The sequence below is a fragment of the Sylvia atricapilla genome, chromosome 1, assembly GCF_009819655.1.
Source record: "Sylvia atricapilla isolate bSylAtr1 chromosome 1, bSylAtr1.pri, whole genome shotgun sequence".
Lineage (NCBI taxonomy): Eukaryota > Metazoa > Chordata > Aves > Passeriformes > Sylviidae > Sylvia > Sylvia atricapilla.
Window position 1 is genome coordinate 99,355,296 of NC_089140.1, and position 19,951 is coordinate 99,375,246.

The 19,951-nt window shown below is 40.1% G+C and overlaps 1 protein-coding gene across 2 annotated transcripts; it reads left to right on the forward strand.

Annotated features, from left to right (window-relative positions):
• The first annotated feature begins 58 nt into the window (after nt 1–58).
• On the forward strand, nt 59–19,580 carry FAM210A (family with sequence similarity 210 member A). 2 transcript variants are annotated; one of them, XM_066328601.1, is made up of 4 exons: nt 59–123; nt 13,917–14,389; nt 16,474–16,585; nt 17,613–19,580. In XM_066328601.1, the coding sequence occupies exons 2-4, from the start codon at nt 13,941–13,943 to the stop codon at nt 17,976–17,978; spliced, it is 927 nt and encodes a 308-aa protein (XP_066184698.1). In that variant the 5' UTR covers nt 59–123; nt 13,917–13,940; the 3' UTR covers nt 17,979–19,580. The 2 variants fall into 2 exon arrangements, with proteins under 2 accessions (XP_066184698.1, XP_066184689.1); XM_066328592.1 differs by lacking the exon at nt 59–123 and adding an exon at nt 476–618.
• Nucleotides 19,581–19,951: the final 371 nt, after the last annotated feature.

Here is a 19,951-nt window from a genome sequence, read left to right on the forward strand (position 1 = left end):
GGATGGAGCGCGGGGAAAACACGGCGCGGTGTGCTCTGCGGAGCGGCCGGGCAGCTGGGGCTGGATAGCCCGAGGAGGAGGTTCGGGGTGGAGCTCATCGCTCTCTACGATGCCTGACAGGAGGTTGTAGTGAGCTCGGGACCAGTTTCTTCTACCGTGCTGCACTAAGAGAACCGGAGGAAATGGCCTAACCTGAGAGAAGAGAGATTCCGATTAGATACTAGAACAACTTTTTTCACTGTTAGCATGCGCAGGCGTTGGAATAGGTTGCCCAGGGAGGTGTTTAAGAGACGTCTGGATCTGGCTCTGGGTGATTTTGGCTAGGGGGGGTCACGGTTGCACAGTGCTGGATTGGACAGAGTGGTCTTAAAAATCCCTTCCAACTTTGGTTCTATGAAAGGTGGAGGAGTCCGAGCCGGGGCAGAGGGACTACGGGTCCCAGGGGGCCGTGCGGGAAGGGGGCGGTGCTGGCGCCTGCGCAGTGGGAGGCGCCGCCGGGCCTGAAGGTGATGGTGGGGACGGGCGCCGCGGCACGTTGCGCGGGGCGGGCGGGGCTGTGGCGGGGCGGCCGTTGGCGGCTCGCGGGGCCCCCGAGGAGCGGCGCGGGCCCGGCACGAGGTACCCGCGCGGCGGGGCGGGAGCCGCGGGATCGGGACGGATCTCCCTCCGGCCCGGCTTGTGGGGGGATTGGGCTGCTCGCGTCTTCCTCCCTTTGGCTGCCGTGCTTTGGACGAGTCCGCCTCGTCCGGCGTTGAAGGATGTCGGCCGCGACACAGGAAAGTAGGGTGGGAGATTTGTCTCTTGGTCGGGAGATGAGGCTGGATGGGCCTGGCTGTTCCGTGGTGGGCTGCTGCTGCAGCATCTGGCTGGAAAAGAAGGGATTTAGGGATGGGATCTCGGGCTGGGTCTTCCTCACGAAGGGGTAGCGCCGATCCCGGTTCCCAGTGACAGGAGCCAAGGGAACGGCTCGAAGCTGTGTCAGAGGAAGTTTAGGCTGGACATTAGGCCAAGGTTCTTCACCCAGAGGGTGGTTAGGCACTGGAGCGGCTCCCCAGGGAAGTGCTCACAGCACCAGCCTGGCAGAGTTCAAGAAGCGTTTGGCGTGTGATTCTTGGGATGTTCTGTGCAGGGCCAGGAGTTGGACTTGATGATCCTGATGGATCCCTTCCAAGTCAGCATATTCCATGGTTCTGTGTTGCCACTGAAGGATCGGGTGGTTTATGCCCCTTGAGGGGGTCCTCTTCCCATACCTGCCTATGCCTTATCTTTTCAGAAGGCTTGAAGTGGCTGTACAAGTGTTTCATTGTCTAATGTTATGTTTCTCGTTAGTAATCCGCTTCTGTCAATGAAGTATATCCAGGGAGTCAGACAGAGAAGTCATCAGAAGTTTTGTTAAGGCTGTTAAGTGAAACGTGGATCTATGACAGCCATTACAAACTATACTTCAGCCTCACTAATTGTCTATTTCCAAAACGTCCTCTACAAACTGTCCTGAAAGAGAAAACATTAATTTGGACAGTGGTACATGAATTTTCCTAGCATTCTTTACCAAAGCCAGTTCTTAAACTGAAAGGGTTCCTCAGTTTACCCCAAGATGTCATTGCTGTTACAAGTATAAACATAAACCGCCTTGACAAAGTTTTGCTGCTCTGGGAAGAGATAGGGGGCGCAGGTTCCTCATTTGGAATGTGTGTTTGCTGCCTGTGCTTATATGACTTGCAGCTGCTTCAGTGTGGGAATTGCATGCACAGAGGATAGTATGTCCCTACCATCCATCTCCTGTGGGGGTGGCAGCAGGTGTTTATCTCCTTTTATGTTCAATGGCTGTTTGAGGTAAGAAGTCTGTGAGTGACCTTTGTGACAGCGTTACTGAATTGTACTCGCTGCCTAAGAGGCACTTCCGTCAGGGAATGGAAAAAACATTTGATGATTTGGGCAGGTGGATGCCAGGTAGCTTGCACACATGGCAGAAATTGAGTAGGTAAATTCAGACTGTTAAGGAGTATGTAAGGGATGTAAGAAGTTAAAGATTTGTCTGATGTGACTGCAGGTCTGCCTCACAGGCTACAGCAGCTGTGAGAAAGGTTTTGATCTGGTTTGGTTTTTAAAAGATTCCACCTAGTTCTGCTGTAGATGGTCTTTCCTGCAGATAAACTGGCCCAGCTCTGTGTGTATGCTTATGGTTATCACTTAGAGAATGAAGTCTGTTTTTGCAAGACAGGGAGACTGTGATGGTCCCTAATGTCAGATAAGAGCCCTCAGTTTGCATCTTAGCATATTTCTGGATCTGTAGAGAGTTTTGTCTAGTCTTGAAGATAAGGGCATGAGAAATTCAACAAGAGCAGGAAGAACACTGATTTTTCAAAATGTAAAACTGCTAATGGAATCTCAGCAAATTCCTTGTAATCAGTTCAGTCCTGCAGATTGGAAAGACAATCCAGCATAGTTCTTTTTGGTATTAAATCAGATAGTTGAAGATGAACTTGTTTTCAAAATTAGATGCTAAAGCAAATTTATCATCATCAATATTTCAGTATTAGGAATGGAATAAAATCACTGAAAGGACTGAGACCTGGGCCCAAAACCTGATGGAAATCCTCCTGGACAGCCAGGTGTCATCACAATAAATAGATCGTAAGGATTTTACCTTGATATTCTGATAGGTAACTACCTAGTTCCATCACTTTGGATCAAGGATCAAATTCTAGGTCAGAGATTCGGAATGACTATTATGTGCCCTTAGTAGATTCTTGGACTTCAGATGAATGGATTGTGCAGTGTGACAGTAACAACAACAAAAAAGAGCACATGCATCATTCTTCATGTCCCTGTGGCTATAATAAAATTCCAGTGAGAGCAAAACATTATTTAGTTCAAAAATCCTTATGATCTATTGTGATTCTACTTTCCTAAATTTAGTTGAGTCTTCAAGATACCATTAAAGGTAAGTCCAGAAATTATGATTTAAGCAGGTGCTGACAGGCAGGAGTACTGTGCCTCCTTAGGACTTTTTGTCTGGTAAGGACCAAAGCCGCATCTTCTTTTAGGCATTGGCTTTACATTGTGCTTCCTCTAAAAATGTCCAACCCTTGGTAGCCCAGTGCCTTCCATCACTCAGTTTTCCTCTCATCCACTTCAAACAAGCCACATATTTTGTCATATTTCCAGACATGACCTTGCCTCTTCTAAACAAATTGATCTGAGTGGTAAAGCTGTTTGTGCACATCAGAAAACAAAAGTAGCGGTTAGCTGGGCTGTAAATTTTAATTCCCTGCATCTGCTGTTTTATCTGGTCCTGAGAGTTGACCTTGGCCATGTGTAACAGTTTTTGTGTAAACAAAACAAGAAGTTGTGGGGCTGTGATTGGGGCATTGTAGAATGTTGCAGCAAATGATCCTCTGCAGGTCTTTAGGACTTGCTGAGTTTATCCTTGAGGAGAGGGATGAGGAAAGGGAATGGTGGTTAATACAGTCAGGTGCTCGTAAACAAATCAGTAGCTTTTTTCCCAATGGCTGAATTTTGTTGGTTGGAAATAAAAATGCATGAGTGGTTTCACAAGAATGCAGTGAGTCTCTTCCCAAAGTGGCTGGTGAAAGATATTAGTAAAACGTGACAGCACTTTCCTTTAACTGTGGGGGTAGTGCTTAGCCCCAGCATGTACCAGGCAGTGAACTATTCACTCCTAATATTTTGTGGGTTTAAAAGCTGCCTTTGCTGATGTTAAAATTAGATGGCATCCTTTGCTTCCTGCTGTCTTAGGCCATAGCAATAGTACTTTCTGATGAGGGCTGTTTCCCTGCTGAACCACAAGCCTTGGGCCTTGTTGGTGACATCTGGCAGAAAGCAGTGTGCTTGCAGAGGTTGCAGTGTTGCAGTCACAGGACTCCTCTCTCAGTCTGAGTACAGCAGTGGTGTAACACTGCTACTTCAGACTGTGAACAGGAATGTTTAATTAGAGTTCTAGTGCTGAAGTCTCATCAGAGCTCCTGGTGTAGGGACACAGCTCTCTGAATCTGATGCACTTTCAAACACTTGTAGGTGGTGTCATATTGTTCTTTGCATGTCCTCTGTGCAAGAACTGTTGTGTAAGGCAGTAAATTGAATAGTGGGCAAGAAGGTTTAGCCACTCAGGTATCAAGAACTTAATAAAAACAATGCTTCTTTCATAAGAACCCTTCATTTTCATTTGTAGAGATGCTGGGAATAGCATTTACTGAGAATCAGATAAAGACTGTGGTTTTGAGTGTGTGTGTGTGTGTTCAGTAAATGTTATGATCAGCCTCTTCACACATAATTTTTCAAGATATTCTGATTGATACTGCACATACTTCTCCATATGGAGAAATTTGAATTCACAACAGAGAATTCAACACTTACTTTGAATATTTAGAAAAGATTTATACTGGAAGTGAATGTCTGCCAACAGTAATTCTGCTGAAAGATGAACGTTCTGTATTTTTTGCCGGGAAAAATGACAGCTTTTCAGTGTTTGAAAGTGTGATATAAATGTGGTGAGAGAATAAAAGGAAAAAATCTTGAACCCAATGCTTCCACTGTGAATTCTGTTTTTAGGGGGGATGTTGTTTTCCAGTTTCACTCTGGTTTACTTTTATTCCTACTTTGTTTCTGATTGTAAGGCTTCAGAGCTCTTGAGAATATTTTTTGGACATCTTTAGAAGCATTTTGGGTGAATTTGATGTGTAAAAGACTTGGTACTTCAAGGTTGTTGTTTTAAGTGTCTTATAAAATTACTACATAATATAATTTGCACGTAAGATATTATTATGGATGGTACTGTTGCTTGCTGTTGGGTTATGGAGAGAAGAAACACAACAATGAGGCAAGACCTGTAAAGATGCAAAGTGGCAAAAATGGCATTTATCAGGGCTAGAAGGGAAACAGGCTTGGGAGTTATTATGGAAGGTGAGGCAGAAGGCTGTAGAAAGCTGATTCTAAGATCTAAGTTTAAGCATGTTCCTAATAAATGCCTTTTATAATTAGTCAAGATAAAGTATTTGAATACCTACGGTTGTATCCTGTGGTTTGGTGTGGTGGTTTGACTCTGACTGGATGTCAGGTGCCCACCAAAGCTGCTCTATCCCTCCCCTCCTCAGCTGGGCAGGGAAAAGAAAATACAATGAAAGGTTCTTCAGTTGAGTTAAGGGCAGGGAGAGATCAGGCATTGCTTGTTCTCATGAGCAAAACAGACTCAGTGTGGGGAAATTGATTTGATTGGTAATGAATTCAATTAGAGTATGGAAATGAGAGGTAAAACAAATCCTAAAAATTCCTTTCTGACACTCCTCCTTCCTTACTGGACTCCCTACTCTTCCTCTCAATGGCACAGGAGGACAGGGAGTAGGGGTGACAAATGAATTAATCTATCACATATTGTCTCAGCCACTGCTTCCTCCACAGGGGGAGGACTCCTTCCCCTGCTGCAGCGTGGGGTCCCTCCCATGGCAGACAGTCTTCCACAAACTTCTCCAACATGAATCCTTCTCATAAGCTGCAATTCTTCATTAACTGCTCCAGCATGGGTCATTTTCCACTGGGTGCAGTCCTCCAGGAGCAGCCTGTTCCAGCATGGATCCCCCATGGAATCACAAGTCCTCCCAACAAACCTCCTCTAGCATGGACTCCTCTTGCCCCAGATCCTTCCAGGACCTTCTGCACTGTGGGTTTCCTACAGGGTCACAGTCTCCTCCTGGCATCCACCTGCTCAGGCAGATCTCGGCTCCCCTCTGGACCTCTGTGGGCTGCAGGGACACACCTCCCTCAGCATGGTCCGCACCACAGGCTGCTGGCTTGTCTCAGCTCCTGTGCCTGGACCACCTCTCCCTCCTTCACTGACCTTGGTGTCCCCAGGGCTGCTCCTCTCACATGTTCTCACTCTGCTCTTCCCTGGCCTCAGGTGCATCTGTGCAACAGTTTTTTTCCTTTTCAGCCATGTTAACCCAGAGGCTCTGCCACCATCACTGATGGTCTTGGCCTTGGCCAGCAGTGAATGTCTCTTGGAGCTGGCTGACATTGGCTCTCTTAAAAAGCTTCCCTTCTCTTAAAGGGAAGCTTTTGGCAGCTTCTCAAAGAAACCACTCCTATGGTCCACCCTCCACCAGAACCTTGTTGCACAAACCCAGCAGATCTGGGCAAAAAGACTGAAATTTATTTGTGCTAGCACCATCTGTTTTGGTAAGAGTCACTGTATCTGCAAAGTGCTTCTAATTGTTTCATTGCATTTTTCATGAATAAATATTTTATCACAATTCCAGAGACTTTAAAAATTAATTATTATAATCCACATTGTCATATCAGTGAAGTGCTGAGTGACCAGAAAAACTATGAATTAAAAAACTAGCTTGACTACTAGAATTCATGTTGCAAGTAGCAGGAAGTCTTGAGCAAGAGTTCAATTTTTGGCAGCAACCTTTTGGCTTTTACTGATGACAATTAGTGAAAAGAGATGTGCACTGCAGCTCTGAATTTCATTGTAAAAGAAATATCTGAGCTCTGAACACAGAACTAACTAAATATGGTTATATTCCCAATGCATTTCAGCGTGTGTTAAAGTGTAGAGTCAGAATACTTGAGATGCTCATTGGCAGTTGAAAGAGGTGAGAAATTTGTCAAATAAAATACAATGTATTGAGAGGGAATATCCTAAGAGATTCTCGAACAGTGTCTTGATGGAGTGTAGAAAACTGATCTGTGTATTTGTTTATTCATGTTTTAGCATCTAAGCCCTCATCAGTTCAGTTGTGGGTTGGTTTTTTGGTTTTTTTTTTTTCTGAGGGAGTTCAGGGCCATATGCAGGAAATGGCAGACTTGAGGCTTGCTTATTTGAAGTCCCTTTGCAGCCCCTGTTAGTTATCCAGTAGAAGTTTTGCACTGCTCTGTAAACCACACCACTACAAACATGCCCCTGCAGCCCCCACACCTGCATGTCAAGGGCCCTGTGGCTGAAAACCCTCTGAGAGAAAACCACAAGTGTTTTAGCAGGAATGAACTAATGATACCTCTGGAGATACAAAGATGGAAGAAGTTGTTAGAATTCAGAAAGTTATTACCTAAGTAGAATAGAAAGAGAATTGGATCTTATTTTGATCATTAGCCTAAAGTGGAAGGTAGTATGAAGAGGCAGATGAATATGCTGCTTTGAACTAGCATAAGGATTTTTTTACCTTTTTTAGCATAGGTGTATAATATACCTATTTTTAAAGCTTAGCTGAAATCTCTAAACGTAACTTCTCTACCTTGCTTATTGCAGATATGTCTGTAGAGTGATAAATGGACAAAAAAAAAAAAAAAAATCAAACCAGATAGCACTTTAAAAGCCAGATTTTTCCTTGACATGCCTGAGAGGCTCTGGAACTAATACAGAGGATGGTCCAGCAACGCTTCTTGGACAGCATCATAGAAAGCAGAAACCTTCTGTAGTGCCAGTGTGAGTTGTACTTACACAAAAATTCAGTAGAGGGCAGAACGAAACCTGGGAAAGAAGGAACCAGCGCTAGGCGATGGAATAGCACCAGTTATTAAAAACAGTTGTGAAGAGCAGAAAGCACTACAGCTGATTGTGATCCTTCCTTTTAGAAGCACTTGAGAGAGAATATTCATGTTTTCATATAATGGTCAGCTACATGCAATCTTAAGATCCAGGACTTTCCATCACAGAGGAAAATGGAGTTACCATGGACATACTGACTCTGTGCAGATCAGCTGTTAAGGCTCCTGTTCAGCATTCCAGATGTATATAATTCAACACACAGGCATTGCATTACATTCTCCTGCATCATTTGTCTTCTGAATCCAGTGTGCAGACTTTATACATGTCTGCAATAGCTTGTGTTCTTCCCAAAGGTACTTCTTCTTGTCCTTTTTAATATTTGAGTATCAGAAGATTGTAGCAGTGAAGATTACTCTGTGTGTAAGGACTGTGGAAAAGTCCTTTATTTTACTTTTTTTGATTTTGCTTAGGGTGTTTTAGCAAGAAGAATAGTTTAGGTAAAAGAAGGATAACAAAGGGTAACAAAGTTGTTATCTCCACTTAGCAGTTTTGAATTGTAATAATATGATCAATTTTTAGAATTATAGCATAGCATTTACTAAGTGAAAATAGTACAGAGGTAGGGTGGGGTTAATGCTTTAGGATAGTTTGTCTGCAAGGGTTTAGTCTTTTATTAACCATGATTTTAGTAAGTTGTAAATAAATTCCACTGTGATTTATTTTGTGTTACTGCCTTTAACCTAAAATGTGATGTTATATTTTTAGGTAGCTCCGAATGGTAGACAAAACAACTTAGCTAATGATGCCCAAACTTCAAATTATAAGCAAGTTTCTTAGTTTAGAGCAAATAACAGATAGTTTGAGTGATACTGCAAAAGTAGTAAGGATCAAAATAGAAAATCTAAATGTTCATTCATGCACTCTAGGTACTAATACAAAGCATAAAAAGTCCCTATGCCCTGCCATTTTTCCATCTGTGGTTAGTGACTCCATGCTGTGCTGACCCTTTGCAGCTACCAGGAGGTTAATAGTTTAATTTTACATTGAAATTAAGAAAAACAATACTTTCCATGTATTGCACTAGCCTTGTAATGATTTTTAAATATGTTCCCAGCTTTTTAGGACACCCATATATGTTTTCAGTTGTGGTTTTCTTATTTTCTTTTTTTGGTTTATAAGCTTGGCAAAATCTGCTGGGGTTTTTTGTTTTGTTTATGGGGGGTTTTTATAGACTGTTGATGACTTCTTGAAAAGAACACTTTAAATCTGAAAACCAGCTTTGGGGATTTTTTATTATGTTTAGTGAAAATGTAAGCAATATGGTGGTGTTTATTAAACTGAGCTGCTTGGATGAGATATCTGTATTTGCTTTTTGTGCAGTCTGAAAGATGAGTTGAAAAGGATTTCTGAAAACTTGGTTTGTTTCCTTTCAAAATTTTACTCTGCCACACACAGTCCTCAAAGTTTTCTAGATTTTACACTAAATATGACAGGAATGTAAATTAATTCTCTGTTTCCACAGAAAGGTGCCTTGGGAGTGGAAAAAGCACATGGATTTTCATTGGGAACTCTCCTGTGGTATAATTAATGTTCTTTTTTTAAACAGTAACAGAACAAGTGAAAATGCTTTAAAGTCATCCATATTTACATATTGTGTCCAGAGTGTTTCTGGTATAACTGAGAAAATAATCCAGTGTTCTCTACATATACTATACCCTCAATTCCCTCAGATGCTTTCTGACCTCTTTTACAAAAGAACTTAAAACTAAAGTTTCTGCCATCTTCTATGCACCCCTATTCTCATATTTTAATTTTTCTGGTAACTTAAAAAACATTAATTGTAACAGGGTAACCATTTTTATACAAATTATCCTGATGAAAGTTTCATCTGACAGCCTCTCTGGCAGGCTTTCTCCTTCTGACAGCAAATATCCACAGCAGCCTTTGCCATACCTGTATTGGCCAGGCTTGTTATTTCTGTGTTTTCCAAAGATCCCCTGGAGTCCTTTGGCATAGAATGTTAGCACACATGAAAAGCCAATGACTTTGTGACAGTCACATAAACCAGCTCTGTGACATTTAAAATTCCTGAACTTTTGTTGTCCTCAAGAACAAAAAACAAATCTAATATCTACTTCCTAATTATCACTGGAAAGTAGAGTAAATGCAAGAGCTGGGATGTTCTTGCAGTATATCAGATTTATGCCAAAGCTGATCTGAACTATGACACAAGTACAGAAGATTCCTAAACAAGACCTCCAGCACTGCAATGAGTAGCTGATCTGTACTTTTCCATAAGAGGGCCCTAGAGCACTCCCTTTATGTCTGAGGCCTTGTTAACAGCTCACCATGAGACAAGGGTGCCTTCAGGAATTAAATGGATGTCCAAGAATCCCAACCAGGAGTTTTGTCTTGAACAGTCAAGATCCCTACAGCTCCGTTTACAGTCTGCTGGAGATCCTACTAAATAGTTAGCTGGGATGTGACATTGCTGAAGAGGAGACCATATCACAAGTGTTTGTATAGCATTTCATGGTTTCTGTAGATAATATCTATTCTGTCACTGACCACATGGGATTCTTGGAGCAGTGAACTTGGCATTATATTTGTCCTTAGACAGATTTTTTTTTCTTTGTGACATTTTTAAGAGAAAACTATTAAAGAAGATGCTTTAAAATGCCTTTCCCCTGGCCCCATCCCACAGACAATGTGCTTTTTCTCACCTTGGTATCTGGAGCTTGTATCTTCTTGTCCATTTCTGTACCTTTGCAGCATGATGCAACAGCAGGAAAAAATGTCAAACACACTGAAATGAAGAAACAAAAAAGTCAAATGTCACTAGGTGCAATTGTGGGTAACATTCAGGTTACTGTCCTGACTTCCTTAGAATCTGAATGCTTTTAACAACCTAAAGGTTGTTACAAGGGGCAATTGTATAGGGGCAATTGTTGTACAGGGGCAATTGTATAGCTTGTATAGCTCCAATAATTTCTTTGAGAAGTATGCTTAGAGAAGAAAATCGTGTCTCAAATCCATAGGCTGACATGCTGCTGCCTGTTGAGTGCACAGGGTATCAGGAACTTCCTTTCACCAATTGTCTTAAAGGACAAATTTCTCTGTATTTATCTCATGTTTTAGAGGGATGAAACAGCTAGTTTTGTGTTTATTTGGACCTCCAACCATATTATCTGTCCTGTTAAAGATTTGTTTGCATTGTTGAGCCAAGTAACTAAAGTATAACAATTGAGCAGCTGCACCCATCACCCCTTTAAAAATACTTGTTTCTTTAAATGGATTTATAAAGTGTATGCTGTATTAATCTGTTACTTTACTCATGTGCCTTTCCTACATCCTACTCATCCCAGTGCAATACTCAGTGTATCTACCAGTGCTTCAAAAAGTCTCCTTTGTTCGTTTAAATAAGCAAAGCACGTACCTGTCAAACACAGTAAGGTCATTAGGGAAATTTTAACCTTGTTTCAAAACACATGTTTTCTTTTATTCTCTCAAACATAAGCACTATCATATCTTAACTCTTCCTTATCTGTCAAGCTGTTGTGCTTCTCCACATTTTAAAGTGGAGAAACAAACAGTAAGCAGTTGTGCAGAATACCAGCTAGAAGCATACTATCTGCTTACAAGGTGCAAAACCTTTCCAGGGTCTACTGTAGGTGTTTAGATAACATTCCTTTTGACCTGCCAGGTCATGCATCATGGAGAAGAAAGCCTTTAATTAATGACTTTCAAGTCCATCTGAGAATATAGGAACAGAAAGTGGCATGGAAAGTCTTGTAATAGCCCCAGAACTTTCTCTGCTCTAAAGCCATTGGTGACATTCTATTTTTAAGTCTTACATGGTGAATGTAACTTGGTGAGCAAAGGCCTTTAAACTCATTTACTGATCACAGCAGTGTTATGTGCTGCTCAGTGAGCACTGGACACTGGTGACCCACAGTCAGGAGAATGGGGCCATTTCCTCCCCCAGTGTTCTGCTGCCACTGCAGTGGGTCAGAGGTGTTTGGACAGTGCTGGAATGCAAAACCTACAAATGGTGCTCTGAGAAGTGCTACTGTAAATACACTACAAGGAATGGAAAAATTCAGAAATGATTGTTCAGCTTCTTAGTCCTGTGCTGAGAATGATCTCTTTCCAAGGCTGCTGGAATGCAGTGTCCTGTTAATAACATAAATTACTCAAAATTATGGTTTCCCCTGTGCTGTATGGTGGCAATTTGCAAGGTTTGTTTGGAACAGATATTTTTCAATAGGGTATTGGTGAACAGTAGAAGTCTGACTCAAGAGGCCCCAGTTTCCCACAGATGGATGCCTTTTGCTGAGTCTGCTGGCTGAATATTGAGAAAATCTATTGGGGCAGATGCTCAGTGCTGTGTACTGTTAGTGAGAGGGGAAACCAGTTCTCTGTGGAGAATGTTATCCCTCAGGAAAGAACTGTAAGTGGCAATAGGCAAGGAATGCTGTTGTCTTGTTCCAAGTCTGTTGTTACAATTTCTCTAAATCAGTTAAGTAGTTGGCATATGACAGAGTGCCATCTGAACACTTGAGTTTTGCTGAGTGTTTTCACTACTTCTTGTTTTGAGAAGAAATTACATTTGGATTTCAGAAGTAAGCAAGAATCTCTGCTTCTTGTAAAATTAGAGATACCACAAGCAGTTGCTGCTTTCAGTGAAGTTTTACAGAAAACTGAGTCGTGGAGGGCCAGTACCTGTAGCTGATTTACTGCTCCATGAGCAGCAGCAGCCCTTCTTGACTCCCACCAAGTTTGTAACTCAACAGGACAGAGTAACTGCTTCCTTTATAGAAAGACACCAGTTCCTTTTTCCCTGTTGATGCAGTAGCTCTGTTCGTAGTTCAACAAAAGTGTGTGTCTGTGTGTCACAAACAATGCAGAGGTTCCCAGGGAGTTTGAAACCACCTGGGTTTCCCCACATCAAACACTAATTCTAGTAATTGCCATTAATTCAAGTACAATAGTAGCATAAAACTACCTAGAAAAACATACAGGCAGGAACATTCCAACAGATGCATTTGGATTATGAAACTTTCTTCTCTTGTAAGAGAACAGTAATTCACAGTTGAGGAACTTCTAAAATGACACAGAAAAAATCTCCCATTAGCATGTCAGTATGCAAAAGGGAATTTACACCAATAACTTCTTCAGTTGCAAGGTTTCAGGCTGACCAGAAATAAATCATAGGATTAATTTGCTGTTGTTGCTATTTCTCTAAATGTGCTCTTTTTTTCACTTCAGCAGCGGCATCAATGTGTTCAAGACATATATCACTTTTCTTTTTTTTTTTAACTTCTTCCTGTGTTAGGAAGTATTGATCATTTTCTGCAGCCTAGAAAAATTCACTGCTAAATCACCTGGCATATATCTAAGGCTACGGGTGAAGGGAGAGCAGATATGATATGTTTCAATTAAATTTGAATGGGCATTTGTTACATCAATTTTTTTTTTTTTATTTTTTTTTTAGGGAAGGAATGTTAGTTTTGTAGCTTGCAACCGTTGAATAAAGGAAAGGAGAGAATATTTCACAATTTCAAAGCATGCATTTTGGGGGGTAAAAAATTACTTCTTGATGTCTGTGCCTGAAACACAAAATTAATTTCTTCTTTGTGGGGAACCTCTCAATAGTTATTTCAAACTTTCAGGAGTAACTGGTAAGTGTCCAAAATCATAAAGTTAACTGGGTTATTGCACCACTTTAAAATATTCCTTGCATTGTGATATTTGGAAAATTGCAGTTCAGTTTTGCTCATGTTAATATATAACATTCAGCAGTATCTTCCCCCTTCCTGAAAGGTGTTACTGGCAGGCTGTTACTGTTACGTTTGTTACAATTAAGGCTATTGCTTGATTATTAATAATAATTTCTGTTGGGGTTTTTTCAGTTGTATGAACTTCTACTGAAAATAATGTAGAACATGAAAAGATTTACCAAAACTAAGAATGCACTGACACCAAAAATAAATTTTAATTGCACTTGCTTCAGTGAATTTATCATGCATTTATGTAGACTCAAAGTATCACTCAGTTGCTACTATAAGTGAATTTTAAGGGTAACGTTTCAATGAATGTGCCAGCTTGTGTACATAAAAGCAGTAGATAGTACTAAACGCCTAAGAATGTTTTTTAGAGTAGAGTGATGATTTTAGCAGTGAGGAGTAGAACATGTTAAGTGAAGGGGCTATTTTAGTTCAGATTGCTGAAGAAATTAGAAAATTATTTCCTTAATTCTGGAAGATAACCATTTCTGCAAAGAAAGATAAGGAAAACCTTTTCAGAGTATAGAAAGCCATTTAAAATTTGAGAATTTCAGGTGGCATTGGAGCAAGTAGAAATCACACCATTGAAATGCAGTTTGTTTACTCTTGTTTCTTCTTTATAGAAACTTCACCCACACTTGATCAAAATGCAGCGGAGCCTGTTCCATTCGGCATCTCAGCTGGCACACGGGACCTGTTGGCTCTTCCCTCGCACCGGTGTCTTGCAGCGCTTGAAAGGACAGTGTGTGTTGTCTAATGGGAGATGCAAAGTGATTCTGGCACTGGACCCTCCTAAACAATGTCTTCATGCAGGAGCAGCTCACTTTGACTCAAAGAAAACTGCTTTGTCATCACAGCCAGCAGACACTTCTCACAAAGTACCAGAAGAGAGAAATCCTTTGCCTTTGGCCACTGATGCGCCCAAGCAGAGCCCTGCAGAGTCAGATTCTTCAGAACCTGATCCATTACAAGATAAATCAATTAGTCTTGTTCAGAGATTCAAGAAAACTTTTAAGCAGTATGGGAAAGTCATGATTCCAGTGCACCTTGTGACTTCCACTGTGTGGTTTGGATCCTTTTACTATGCAGCCATGAAGTAAGTCCATAGTTTGTTGCAGTGTGCAATACCAGAGTTGAATTGAGATCTACTAGTGAAAGGACAAATAAATTATTATTGCATGTTAAAAAGTGCTTTTATATTTAATAGAGAAATGTAGCTACATTTTTGACTAAAGCATAAGATTAATATTAAAGTATATAGGATTCAGGAGAGTATCAAATATCTACCATGCAGTTACTGCTCTGTACCAAGTATGTTACTAACATTTAAAGGAATGCTCATCTCTCCAAAATGATGCATGGAGGTAAACAGCATTGAAATTAGTAGTAAAGATAGGGATTTGGAATCCTGATTGTGAATGGCTAGTTGAGATCTTTATAGACCTTTTCTTTTTTTTGCCCTTGGACTTCAGAGTATCCTCCCCGCTTCATCCCTGGTCCTTCTTCATAACTGGATTTTCACTTCATGGATTTACCTCACTTAGCTGTTCACAACCTATGTGTACATATTCCTTTTTTGTTTGTTTCTTGCCTTTCCTGCCATCCACTGGAAAAATTGCTATTGTAGACCATACTTTTTAATCAGAAATTAAATATTTGTGTGGCTAAAAAAAAAGAGATGAACTAAATATTCTGATTTTAGTTTCTTTTAGTTACAGCGTGTGCTAGATACTGTTCTGGAAAATGGCATTTATCAGAAAAAAATACTACATCAATTATAAGCTGATAGTTTGGTAGTTCAAGTGAAAGAGGTTATATTTATCTAGAAACAGTTTGCTAAATATGAGCAAATGTTTATCTCTGGACTGCTGGTGTTGTATATTTAATAATAGAAAGCAAGAAACAATGACTGTTTGTGGTGGCAAGGATGGAACTCTGATATCAGAATGCCTTACTGCACAAGTGTTTGTTTTAGTTACTCTAACCAGCTGGCATTATTGCCCTTTCTGGGAGCTATAGATCCAAATGTCATTCTAAATTTAGCTCTTGTCAGAGGAATATAGGTCTTGAGCTATAAAAATATTTTGCTTTGGATGAATTCAGGTTGGTGCTTACATCCAGATATTTCAGATTGAGTGAAGATTACTTTTCTTGAAATTCTAAAACCTGCCGCTAAATTAGTTATTTGGCAGATGAAAACAACTGAAATATTCAACTAGAAACTAATTAAACTAATTATAACAAAGCTTCAGTTTGTTATGCCACAGGAGCAGCACCTTCTTGAAGTGGGAAAATAACTTTCAGAATGACTGGTCATGTAAGACTAAACAGCAGTGGTTTATGAAATGACACAGTTAGTACTGTCTTTCAGCTCCTGCTAGGTCACCATTTCCTACTCTGGGAATAGGCCTTTGGACTGTAGCTTCTAGTAACTGCTGGTAAATTACTGCCTGTTACTGTTCCTGATGCTGAAGTGATTGCATGCTCAGAAGAATGCTTAAATTATTAGATAGAAATGGATAATGGTACTAATAATACAAAATCTCGAAATACTGGAAACTCAGGTTTTCTATAATTGCGTGTAGCTTTCTTTTTTCTGTAATATAAAGATGAGATTTCTTTTTTCCTTTGGTGTTTCCCACGATTTCAAGTAGAAAGAAATTGTGATAGGAACTCCCTCCACCCATCTTGACACCTTTTAGTGACACAGTAGAACAACTGAGCACAACTGAAGTCTTGTCCATGTAACATGTTGCTTCCTTTTCTTTTGCCACATTCCTTGTTTGATATATTTAGAAGTGAATGGAGAACACTGAAATTTTAAAAGAAAAAAAGGTAATTTTAGGCAAAACAGAGCATGAAATTGAATGTGCACTGCTGGACCCTGATTAGCTGTCTTAGCACCATTACATCTACTTACCTCCAAACCTAAACTGGGACACAGGTAAGTTAGAAACTATTCCACCTAACAGGGATAATATAAATCAGTCACCTTTTGAAATGGTGAAAAGAACATTATTTTCCTGTGGTCAGAAACACAAATCATGTAAGTATATTGCTTAGATAAGAAAACATTTTGTTCACAAATTATGAAGTCTGTGCAATAAAGAAATAGTACTCTAAATTACTGTTCAGGTTTCAAATTCCCATTCGAGTTACCAATGTTTTTCTCTTTTATAGTGGAGTGAATGTTGTTCCATTCCTAGAGTTGATTGGCTTACCAGACAGCATAGTAGACATCCTGAAAAATTCCCAGAGTGGAAATGCACTAACTGCATATGCATTGTATAAAGTAAGTACAATTATAGTTTGTAAATAAGCTCTAAGTCTTGCCTGGTGAACTGAAAAGGGTTTACTTGTTTACAGCAGAAAAAATTAATTAGCTTTCTTCGATAGTTACAAGTACTTAAGTATTCATTTTGTGGTAAAAATAGTCCCATGCAAGTTGACATGTGTTCTGTGTTCCTTCAAGGAGTCTTATCTGTGTTTCTAAAATAACTTCTTTGCTGCAGAACTATTGCAGCCCTCTGAGATGACAATTAAGTTATTTTTCTGTATCCCTAACATAATTAGCAGGGACAAAGAAGTAAATTCTAAACACCTCACTGAATTCCAGATAAAAGTACAGTTATTTTTATCCTAGATGATTTTTTGTCTTCCCCTTAGTTGTCCATCACTCTGAAGTATTTTCACTGTCCATTTGAGTCAAGTACTTACATTCAAGTTTGGGTTTCCTTTTATTGCTTTGTATGTGCAGTCTGTGTTTGGGAAACTTGAAACACGTCAGCCCATTCAAAAACAAGGTACAGTGTTTGCTGTACATGCCACTCATTTGTTCTGGTTCCAAAAGTGATGGGTTTCTTGCCTGTTTTCAAAGGGGTTACTTCCCCCAAACAAAATGTGAAAGTATGACTCTTTCCAAGTTTCCTGTGCCTAAAAGAGACCAGTAAATAATTATGGTTAATATAAAGATGTTGTTAGAGCTGGAAGATCTGCCAGTGTTGGAAGAAACTCAGTGTTCACATGCAGTCCATTCTGAATTGCATCAAGATGCTGAATGCTTGTCCTACAAGCTGCACAGGGTGGGTTTGTGTTTGATCATTTTTGTAAGGGAAGTCTAATGCCCTTGTTGGCTCTGACAAAATAATACTTTAAGCAAAAGAGGATGGCCTGTAAACTGGCTTATTTCCTTATAAATTGATGATACCTTTAGAATCTGACACTGGTCAAAATAAATTTTCAACATAAAAAAAAAATACCTTTTGCTGGATGCTATTTTCCTGTTTTATCCATATGGTGTGTTCTCTGGTTTCTTTAAGATTGCAACTCCTGCCAGATACACTGTGACTTTGGGAGGAACATCTGTCACTGTTAAATATCTACGTAAGCACGGCTACATGTCCACACCACCACCAGTAAAGGAATACCTACAAGACAGGATGGAGGAAACAAAGGATAAAATTACGGAGAAGATGGAGGAAACAAAAGATAAAATTACAGAGAAGATGGGGGAAACAAAGGACAAAATTACAGAGAAGATGGGGGAAACAAAGGACAAAATTACAGAGAAGATGGGGGAAACAAAGGATAAAATTACAGAGAAGATGGAGGAAACAAAGGATAAAATTACAGGGAAGATACAAGAAACCAAAGATAAAGTTTCTTTTAAAAAAATAAAGGAGTAGGAGAGATGCTTAATTTTTTGGATATATCAAACTTAGCACTTTAACCCTTTGTGAGGCAGGATATGCAAAGTGCACTTCTGAGATTTTTTTTCTTTTATTTTTTTACCCTTTGTCCGGAGACTACAATGGCTACGTGGATTTAAAGGTTAAAGTTCCTTGGGGAAGAGGTTGTGACAAAGCTTCAGTTTACAGAAGGAAAAGTGAATCTCAGATTAGACCTTAACATGTACCTTGGTAATAATGTTAACAATTACTCTTCCCTCTTCTTTTTCCACACCCTCCTCCTCAAAATTAAAGCGATTTCTGCCAAAAGCCACTTCTCTGTTCTTCTTCTATCATAGTGCACAGCCATGGTTCCACTAGACTGAGCCTTCCATAAGTGAAAATGAAGATTTCTCTGTTGGGAAGAGCAGCATGTTTAGGTTCTCAGAGTATGTGGATTCAAGCATCTTCAATTGTGATCATCTCTGGAGCAGACCATTGTCACTGATACTGCACATGAAGGAACTGATGGATCAGCTGCTCAGCAGGAATTAATTACAGTGGCTTCCTTGGCTTCAGCCAGGCTGCAGTGGTTTACAGGTTGAGACTATGAGTCTTTCTTGAACAGTGCATCTCTTCAGAAATCTCAGCTGAAAGCTATAGGAAGATGAGTTAATCACAGTAGCCATATGTCAAGTATATTTTGTTTCCTGAAGTTGATTTACAGTACAAAGTCATTAAATGGAATTAAGCATTTGTATGTTAAACACTAGGATTTGTTCTTTGTGTTAAAGTTTACAAACCTGCTCTATTTCATTTTTGAAACAAACAAAAAAAATTAAAGAGAAGTTATTTGAGCAATTGCTATATTAAGGGGCTTTTTAAACACATGGAAAGTTAAACTCCAAAGTTCCTCCTTCTCCCTCAGACCTCAGTAAAACAATTTGACTAAAATAAGTATGATTTCTGAGACAGTGATCACAGTCTACCAAACTTTTTTCCCCCAGATTGAGTCAAACACTTACTCATACCTGAAGGCTGAAATGCTGTCTCAGATGTCATAAAGGACTAAAGTTGAAACTGTTGTATTTGCCTGGGCAGTCAAACTTCTCTCAGTTTTTATTCAAATGCAGGCTAAATTGAAGTGTGTTTTTCCTATTTCTACTACAGATCTCACTTTTTAGCACCTCAGCATGTGTAAGTTGTTTAACACAGGTGCTTTTTTGCAGGGGGATATGGGGAAGCAACAGAGCTGGGCCCTGAGCATTGCAATTGACTGAAGTGAAAAGACAGAGCTGATGAAGTACCAGCTCTGCCCCACTGTTGTGTTTTCATTCACATCACTGAGGGCTTCTCCATGTTTGAGTTTAACTTCATTAACTTAATTGTGCAGGATTGATTACATTCTTCTCTGCCTCTGCCCACATGTAAAATAGTAAATGCAATCTAATGCCTACCTCACAGGGATGTTGTGAGGAATAATCACTGTATATTCAGCGACCTGAAGATGTAAAGTGCCATGTTTCTGATAAATGTTGTTTAAAAAAAATATTTCTGTGAACTCTTACACTGTTAAGTACTACTGTAGGACTAGAGTTAATAGATGCTATTTTGCTTTTCTGTTTCAGTGTGCTTTTCCTTACTCTCCCCATGCACACATTCTTCTGATGTTGGCACTTGTTCTGACTTCCCACTTTTGGAAGTAATGTTACCCAAGTCCTGCAGGACCTTGCAAAGCCCAAAGTGTGCCCCAGTAATATTGCATGGGCACTATCATATAGGACCATTTCAGTGCAACTCACAGGATCCATCTCTTTACACACAGCCAGGACTGCACAGGGGCACCTTGGTGTCCTAGGATGAATTTTTAGCCCTTAAACATGTTAGATATTGTTCATTACACCACCTCTTCTTGCACTTCCCCTTGTCCAGCTGGCCTGGGACCACTCCAGTGTTTATTCAATCCATCCCTATTAATGCTAGGTACAAAA

Coding starts and splice junctions, on each gene's coding strand:
- FAM210A (XM_066328601.1), top strand. CDS start 13,941: ATGCAGCGGAGCCTGTTCCATTCGGCATCTCAGCTGGCACACGGGACC. Junction 14,390..16,473: donor TTTTACTATGCAGCCATGAA/GTAAGTCCATAG, acceptor TCTCTTTTATAG/TGGAGTGAATGTTGTTCCAT. Junction 16,586..17,612: donor CTGCATATGCATTGTATAAA/GTAAGTACAATT, acceptor GGTTTCTTTAAG/ATTGCAACTCCTGCCAGATA.